Source organism: Leptodactylus fuscus, chromosome 1 (genome assembly GCF_031893055.1).
Source record: "Leptodactylus fuscus isolate aLepFus1 chromosome 1, aLepFus1.hap2, whole genome shotgun sequence".
Taxonomy (NCBI): Eukaryota; Metazoa; Chordata; class Amphibia; order Anura; family Leptodactylidae; genus Leptodactylus; species Leptodactylus fuscus.
Genome location: NC_134265.1, coordinates 37,974,237 through 37,983,583, shown reverse-complemented (window position 1 = coordinate 37,983,583; position 9,347 = coordinate 37,974,237). Strand labels below are relative to the sequence as shown.

At 43.6% G+C, this 9,347-nt stretch overlaps 1 protein-coding gene across 3 annotated transcripts in view; it reads right to left on the bottom strand.

The window, feature by feature from the left end:
• Positions 1-3,661: 3,661 nt before the first annotated feature.
• Positions 3,662-9,347, bottom strand: part of ATOSB (atos homolog B) — a 37,047-nt gene continuing 31,361 nt past the window's right edge. For all 3 annotated transcript variants that reach the window (XM_075269736.1, XM_075269734.1, XM_075269735.1), the window contains one exon: positions 3,662-8,407. In XM_075269736.1, coding sequence (XP_075125837.1) covers positions 8,254-8,407 — 154 coding nt within the window. In that variant the 3' untranslated portion in view covers positions 3,662-8,253. The remainder of the gene's footprint in view (positions 8,408-9,347) is intronic.

Genomic DNA, 9,347 nt, shown 5'->3' with positions numbered 1-9,347 from the left:
TTCATATTACCATTGGTGACCGTCAGTAGTGTCCCTAGCTATTGCCTCTTACAAGATTTTAGCAACGGACACTAGCTGAATTGTCAGTAGTCCGTCAAAATTTCCATTATTTTCAATGGGATTTTATCTTGTGTCCAGTCATGTCCATTTGTGTTCGTTTATACCCAAGTCTGTTTTTTCCAGTAGACAAAAAAATCCTAAATACAGGACCTTTCTGTCCGTTAGAAAAAAAAAAAAAAAACGGACAGCAAGTGTCTTTTTTTTTTTTTTTATCATGGAAGTCTATGGGCAACGGACTTATAACGGGCAGTAACCGCCAAAAAGCGGACACCTTTATAACAGAATCCAACAGTAGTGTGAACCCCTTCCTCATCCCATTCACACATTGCAGAAAAAGATCCACAGCGGAAATGCTGCGATTTTATAAAACGTTGCGTGTCTTTTAAATCACAGCATGTCAATTATACCTACGGAAACGCTGGCTTTTTCCAAATGGGTTAATAGAGACACAAAGTCCACAGAGGAAAGATCTGCGGCCTTTGAAAAACACGGTAGAAACAAAAAATGCACTGGTTTTACACCACACTATTTTCCATAGTGTTTTTGACTGCAGCTCACTACATGGGGCACCAGCCCTAAAGAGTTATGCATATCTCCCAACTGTCCCGATTTCCGCGGGACATTCACGATTTGGGTGTCCCGCGGTCCCGGTTGGAGGGAGGTATGTCCAGAGGACGCAGATCTGAGTTGAATACAGACGCGGCTAAAACTTATCCTCTATCGATAGGAGACAGGATAAAATGCTCCTTGTTCGGGGTCTGACCAATTGGACCCCATCAGTCCTGAGCACGAGGTGCCTTTTTTCCTCAACCACTAGGAATGTAACACAGGACATAAATGAGCTCCTACTCCATTCACTTCAATAGGAGCACCGGAGATGTTCAGCACTTGGCGATCAGCTATTTATGGCCCTCCCAGTAAAGGCTAAGGCCCCATCATGTAGTGGGCCGCAGCGAAAAAACATGGCAGAAATGCATTGCGTTTTTTCCCACAGCGCTTTTCACTGAAAGTCTGCAGAGGTTTCCTCTGTGGACTTTCTGCTTCAATTATACTTTTAGGGAAACCGCTGGCGTTTCCGTAGGTATAATTGACATGCTGCCATTTCCAAAAATACAACGGTTTTGGAAATCACAACATTTCCACTGCACTTATTTGTCTGCAATTTGTGCACAGGACTCTCTACAATTCCATCCATTTTGCAGGGACTGTAAATTGCCGCAGTTTCCTCTGCAGTCAAACCGCAACATTAACACCATGTGGCCTAAGGGAATTGAAAGAATAGGGCATGAATCCACTCAACTCATAGCCCAGATGTTCCAGTGGTGAAGTAATTCCAAATTAGATGGTAACCCAGGATTAAGGCAACTCACAGTCACGCTTCCAAGAGGTTGGACCCCCAACAGCTTAGCAATTTATAAGATGGAGGATAAATCATATTCATGACAGGACTCCTTAAAAATTGTACTTTTCTCTTTGTCCAAGTTCACACCTCCATTTCTGTTTTAGAATTATGGCACCCACAGATGTATCACATGGAGACATTACAGGAACCCAATGGTGCCTACAGATTCTAATGGGATCCGTGAAGTGAATGTTATGGTTATGTAGATGCTGCACCATTTCATCCATGAATGTGAATAGAATCTGCCAAACCTGGAAATTTGGGATGGACCTGAACTCCTTTTCTATTACAAACTTGTTTATGAACTGATGTGTGATTGATGGTTGTCCAACCCTGGAACACCAATTGTTTGCTAAAATGAAGACGATATAAAAGCAGCTGGTCACATGGATGTGACAAATGTAGAGAAATAACTCTTTTAAGGCTAAGGCCTCTGCAGCAATAATCCATTCGGGGGGGGGGGGGGGGGGGAGTCCTCATGGGGACCCAACGAACGGGCTACCGAACGCATTGGCAAGCGGTGTACAGTGAAAGAACATGGGTCCCCATAGACTATAAAGGGGTTGTGTGCTTGTCCAGAGATCTGAACATGTGGACAGGAAAGTTCCTCACAATCTACTTTCCTGTCCGCATGACTAGTGCGGAGATCTCGCGGCAAGCACACGGACCCCATTATAGTCTATGGGGATCTGTGTGCTCTCACTGCACAGTGCTTGCAAATGTGTTTGGTAGTCTGTTGGAGGGGCCCTCACGTGGACTCCCCGAACAGATTACCAAACGCAGATGTGAACCAAGGGTAAGACTCCATGTATTGGCTGCACAAAAAAAAAAAAAAAGCTTTGCAGAAAAAACCGTGGCGTGAACACATTTCGGTTTTCCCTGCAGCAATTTTCACTAAAAGTCCACAGTTGTAAATGCCTCATGGGACCCCGGCAAGCAGGACTTTGCTCTCTGCATTTTTCAGGTGGACACACAGCAGATACTGTTTTGGGGTTTTTTTGCCGCAAAGATTTTATGGAAGAAAATGCTGCTAAAGTTTCCTGCAGATATTCAGCAGTGTTTTCACTGTGTTGGGCCTTCATGTTAGGCTACATGCATACTACCATGCATATATAGCCTGACTGTAATTGAAAGCCTCCATTCGCTGATCTCAGTGAGCCCAGGCCACAAAATGGACAGGAATAGGACCCTGGCCTGTGAATATACATGGCTGTAAACATATGGGCCATAAAAGTTAATGGATCAGTGTGCTAGCCATGAAAAACTCAGCTAGCACACTGAGAATACACATGTCTGCATGAGACCCTAGGCCGGTTGTACACGACTAGTTGTGATTAAACGGCATGGCCGCTTGTGAACCAGCCATACTTTCACAGCCCTAATCATTTAATGAATAGGAGTCACAGAAGCACAGTTGCAAAACCAAACAGGAACAGAACCAGTCCCGAGTTTTGCTGCCCAGACTGTCGGCCTGCACAAAGGATAGTGCAATTCACGGTCGTATGTGCAGGCCAACAGAAATGAATGGGCCAGTGTGCTATCTAGGAAAATCCAGCCCATATACTGACCCATGCCACGGTTGTCTGCAAGGGGCCTTTCAGGTCCTCTGGCACATGCGGTTTGAATTCAGCGCACTGTCGGCTTTCCCCGTTAAGTACCCCAGGGCAAGAGATAGCGGTGCCATTACCGATCTCTGCCCACTGTCAGAAGGGTGTTCTTTGTAGTCTAGCTTGGAAGTGAGGAACGCCCCTCCTAACAGTACTCATCCATTGGGGCGCTCCTTTCCCGCCCAGCCAAAACGCTGAGCTGTGAAGAACGCTCCCCCATACCAGTCTATGGACAGGTACAGGCGGGGGGGAGGGGGCGTTCCTCACAGTTTAGCATCATGGCTGGGAGGTAAGGAACGCCTCTGTTCCTCACAGCCTAGCTAGACTGTCAGGAACACCCTTCTGACAGTGGGCTGAGATCGTTGCCGATATAACGGTACAGATATCGCCAGCCCTGGGGCACATAACGGGAAAGCCAACAGTGCGCTGAATTCAGTGCACAGTCGACTTTCTAGCGGTATATAAAACCGCATGTGCCCAAGGACATGAAAGGTTCTCTTTAATGTGTCATTTTACTAAATCTCAAAAATAATACACAAGAAATAAAACCACCCATGGATAATGTATATTGCCACTTTATTTTCAAGGGAGCAAGACGGCAACATCATGGTATAAGTAGGTGACATTTGGCACATTTTTAACCCCCTTTGTGTTGCAGAATTAAAATGTAACCTCTTTCTACTAAGAAACTACTGTATCAGTTTTCTACACATAAAATAGGTTAAATATAAACGGTAATGCCTTTAAAACAACAAATGAGGAAAAATTGTGAAACGCGAGAGTCCAAATGTAAAGCAGGTCGCCGTTCTGGACTGCAGGTGGCCATTTTAAACCATCAGGGGCCAAACATCACTGGAAGACGGTGTGGCGGGACGATCAGATCGGTTGCTATGGGCAACACCAGACGATCATTAGACCATTACTAATTTGGTAAGAATACAGCATATACATGAAAACAGAGATAGGACACAAAATGGCTGCCAACACAGTGCTTATGTGACGTTCCACCTCAAAATCTCCAATAAAGTGCTCACGACATGGCATCCTAGATTTCAGTCACGGAAACCTCAGACTTTTCCTTTGAGGATATATGTTAGGTGATTATTTTGGTGTAATTCCCCTTTGAGAAACATTTACATAAAAAGACGTAAGATTATGTCCCATGGTTGTCGCCTTCTCTTCAGTCATAATATATGGGTATGTTCACAAGGCAAAATTTGGGGCTGATTTCGAGTCCACCTTCTATTGTTTTCAATGTGAGGTGGAGATTGAAGCAGGTCCTTGCTGTAACCATAAGAGTAAGTTCACACAGAGTTTTTTGGTCAGGGTTTTGAGGCCGTATCTGCCTCAAAACCCTGACCAAAATGACGTCTCCCATTGAAATCAATGGGAGCCACTCGGGTCTTTTTTCTGGGTCCCGGAAGAAACGAGATGTTCATTTTTCAGGCCGAGTCGCCTCACGATTCGGCCTGAAGACACAAACTCCTCCGGACTAGGCCCATTCATTGGGCCTAATCCGGAGCAGAATGCGTGGCTGGATGCCGATGCAGTGCACCGGCTTTCAGTCGTGGCTACCCGTTTTTTTGGATCGGAACCTGAGGCGGCCTCCACCTCAGGATCCAATCCAAAAAAACCCAGTGTGAACGTACCCTAAGGGTCCTGCTCAATTTTCCCACGGATTGAGCCACCTCATCTACTTTAGCTTTCCACCATAGGAGGCCCAAGGAGTAGAAGAGAAATTTGAGGCAATAGTCTGCCTCAAGTTCCTCTTCCATTTCCACTGTCACAATCTTACTGGTCTTCTCTCCCAGACTCCTTCACTCTAGGTCTTAAAGGGAAGATATCCCATGAAAATGTAGTCCAATCTGTAAGTATCACGTTAGAGAGCAGGAGAAGCAGAGCAGAACGATATGTAGGTTTGTGGGAAAAGAGAACATAACTCGCTATTTAACCACTAAAAATCTCTGCTCTATGCTGAGAAATCACAAAGGCGGATCTGAGTGATAACCAGGACCGCCCACTGGACTCCTAGGCCTAATAAGTGCAGGGAATTTCAATGAATAAATTGCAAGTTATAACAAATATTTCACAACATTATATATCAATCTGCTCAGCTCCTCTTGCTCTATAACATGCTGCCTATAGGTGGAGCAGCATATTCCATGGGACAGGTTCCCTTTAAAACACTATTACCTAAAATGGATTACTGATAATTACCCAAAAAAAGATGTATTCTGAGGCTCCAAGTCTGAATGGAGGTATGGGCTTCGCAAGGGGAGGAGCTTGTTACAAACATGGCTGCCAACCAATGTCATTTTGCAAGCCATTGCACATGTAAAAATTTCAATGTATATGTGAGTGGAAATTGGAAGGAGATTTACAAGACTTTTGCGCTCCAGGATTATTTTTTTTTTATAACAACTTGGAAACATAGAAGAAAGAACATTTCTGAAATCTAAAAGGTCATTTTAAAAAAAATTTTGGGTGTTGCCTGTGGATTTCCAGGACATTTCACCGGGAAGACAAATTTTTAATATAAAACTACTTAGCTACAGCTTTTACAGCAGATATTGTGGCACGTGCTTGCCAACATTTAAGCCCCGCCTCTCATGATGCTTTAAGCCCCACCCCTTTTCACTACAAATGCCCGAAAAATGATCAAGAACCCCCATTAAATACAAATCTGCATAACTCTGCCCCATTTGCAGGAAGGTTTGTGGGACTGTCCTTTGAAAATCGGGATGGTAGACAAGTAGGATTATTCCGCAATTGACATGGTCATGGCCGCAGCCCCAAACCCCAGACCAAATGGATAAGGGCGAACTTCCTCCTTTTAGAAAACCGCTATATAGAAGCGTCATGTGACCTCGGCTATGCAGAATGGCTGGGAGGCTTCTTTTGGCTTTGGGGTGCTGGGATGGGCTAGAGGTTCTTTACTAGATTCGTTTTGCTGCCCTAGTCCTGTATCTGATCACCATGGCTAAGGAAGAATGGCCTCTTGGCACGCCACAGCCAGATTCCTTTACTAGGTCAGAGCTGACCTGCTATGGCTTAAATACCTGTCCCTATTCTCCCAGGTCTCTTCCTATGACATCACCTGATGGTGATGATGACTGTCAAGATATGCAATGGTCTCAACATGACACCCTATGTCCTTTGTGAAGTATGACTACATCTCAAACATAAAAAAGGCAAGAATACCAACAGATGTGAAGTTACCACCGAGCCTTTGATGAACCCAATAGTGTGTGCAAGTCTATAACCCTGATAGGACATTGTAGATGATCTTAACTAAAGTAAATCTGACCCTGCGTCAGGTGCCTTATAGCCAACAAAATTCCTTTAATCCGGCATCCCATATATTCCAACATTTCCTATAGCACTGCATGATAATACATAACCCAGGAAGTTTGATATGGATACAAATAGTTTTTAGAGATTCTCCAGGCTATAAATATTAGTGTCTCATCCTAAAGATACGTCACTACTATCATATCGGTGGGGGTCTGACACCTGTTACCACCCATCAGGCAGCTGATATACAGAAAATGGAGCAGGAAGCAGACAGCGCTGTTCTCTCCGTAGTGGCAGAACTGTGCCACTGCAGCTTATCTCCAGTATAAAGGGATCCTATCATTAAAACGCAATTTTTTGTGACCAACGTAGGAATAGCCTTAAGAAAGGCAATTCTTCTACCTTTAGATGTCTTCTCTGCGGTGCCGTTCGGTTGGAATCCTGGTTTCCGTCGGTATGCAAATGAGTTCTCCCACAGCACTGGGGGCGGGCCCCAGAGCACAAACACTCTTCTGCGTCGCCTCCATCTTCTTCTGGAACAGCCTCTTCAGGCGATGGGGGTCAAACTTCTAGGCCTTGGGCAGAGCTGACTGCACATGCCCACAGGCCACGAGAAAATGGCCGCTTACTTACCCGTGTAAGTGTCCATCTTTCTTGTGGCTGTAGGGATATGCAGTCGGCTCTGCCGAGGTCTAGAAGCTTGACCCCCAGTGCCAGAAGACAACGTGCAGAGAGGCAGTTCTTGAAGATTGAGGCGACACTGGAGAGTTCTCTCGCAGCATTGGGGACGCCCCCAGTGCTGCGAGATAACTCATTTGCATACAGACGAAAACTGGGATTTCTACCGAACGGCGGCGCAGAGAAGACATCTAAAGGAAGGAGAAGAATAGCCTTTAAGGTTATTCCTACGTGTTAGTCACCAAAAAAATTAAATAAAAAAAAATAAATTGCATTTTAATGATAGGATCCCTTTAAATTAATGGAAAATAATGTGCAGTACCAGGTCTGGCCACTACACAGAAAACAGCGCTGTCTGCTTCCTGCACTATTTTCTGTGTATTAGCTGCTGATTAACAGCTAATTGATGGGGTTGGGGGATGTCAGACCCCACCATTCTGGTATTTAGGTCCTATCCTTAGGAGAGGTCATCAATATTTTTAGTCTAGAAAACTCCTTTAAAAATTAAAGTTTTACTTGCTTCGCCATGTCTGCTGAATCAGGAATGTAAGAAAATAATTTGGATTGCGGATTAAACTAAAATTTTCTTTCCAATATTTTATAGGACATTAACAATGATGAGTAATGATAGGGCGGACGCATTTTGCTTCTGAAACAGCAATTTAGAAAAAAAAAAAGTAAATTCAACAAATTGTATTCAAGATGGCAGCCAAGTAGGTAACAGATTATAACTACGCCTATTGGTCTACTAAGTATTATGGAGATCAGTCTTATATTAGGGTTCTTTCATAGATATTAAGGGGAGGGGGTTGTTCCTGATTTTTTTTTTTTCTTCAGTGCTGGGTCAGCTCTGCAGACATAGGAGTAACACACTAAAATCCAAAATGGCTTCCATAGCAGACGCATCCCTCTGCGTGGAGCGCTAGTGTTGTGTACGCTGCATCTTCCTATAAAAATTTACAGTTTAATTTAAAACTATTAAAAAAACATTAAAAACAAAAAAGAAAAATCCAGACATGAAATTACAGCTGAAATATTTTTGGTGGGGTCCAGATGACAACGGGGCTGGACTTTAATCTGTCATCCCGGAGGGCAAGTGTGGGGGATGCTGAAGACCAGGGGAGTGCAGTTAATAAATAAAGGTGTGCGTAATCTTCAGGGTGCGAGGCGAGGGGGGTTTCGGAGCCTCGTGCCTCTTCCAGGGCTCAGTCCTTATAACCTTGGGGAGTATTTGGGGTTCTTGGGGGCTTCAGTAAAGGATTTCAGTTCGTAGGGGATACCAGTGTCCATCTCTATAGATTTGCGGGAGAACAGTAAGCGGATATCTTCGTTGAGGTATATCTTTCCAGACTTTGAGCGCTGAAACCTGAAAGAATAAAAGATTGTGTAGGACAACTGAAAAATTATGGCTACAACCGAAGAATGAAATAACCCCTCATGTGAGGCCCGGTTCCCATCTGCGTTCGGGCTATTCCGTTCCCCTCTCCACATTTTTCGTGCAGAAACTGAGTGGAAATCACACGGACCGCATTATAGTCTATGGGGTCCGTGGGTTTCCTTAGGTAATCGCTTTGTTATGCGGATTAGGTTTCCGTTCAGGGCATCCTCAAGCGGACGCCCTGAACAGAAGCTCATGCGCAGATGTGAACTGGGCCTGAATGTGGTATTAGAATAAAAATAAATAAATAAATAAATAAAAGTGTACGGTAATATTTAAAAACTCCAAAAAAAAACCCACTCCTAGTAAAGATAAATTCTTGAGTAGTCATCTCCATCACCCAGCTTTTCAAGACTCCTGAATGGTAAGCAAATCTCATTTAGGAGCAGACCATCGCAGTTTAGGAAGCTAAAAAAAAGAGAGCTCTAGTTGATGGTCACCCAGCTTTCCAAAGATTCTCAATGTTAAATCTGTCAAAGCCTGATTTTACACAAGTATTCCATTGGCTACACCATTAAAAAAAAAGAAAAAAAAAGATGAAACATGGATTGCATGCAGATGACATCCATGTGCAGTCCATTATTTTTCATAGCAACATACACTTGCAAGGCTGAAACAAGAAGAAGAAAAAATAAATAAATAAAAATTGGGCATGCAACAATTTTTTTTCCTGAATGCTTGATCTGTTAAAAAAGTAGATAGATAGATAGATAGATAGATAGATAGATAGATAGATAGATAGATAGATAGATAGATAGATAGTAGTATGTAAATATCCACACTTCATCTATTTTTCACAGATCATTGCAAGGTGATAAAAAAGGTGAAAAAAAATGGATGCTGTGTCCTATATTTTTCAGCATCTGCA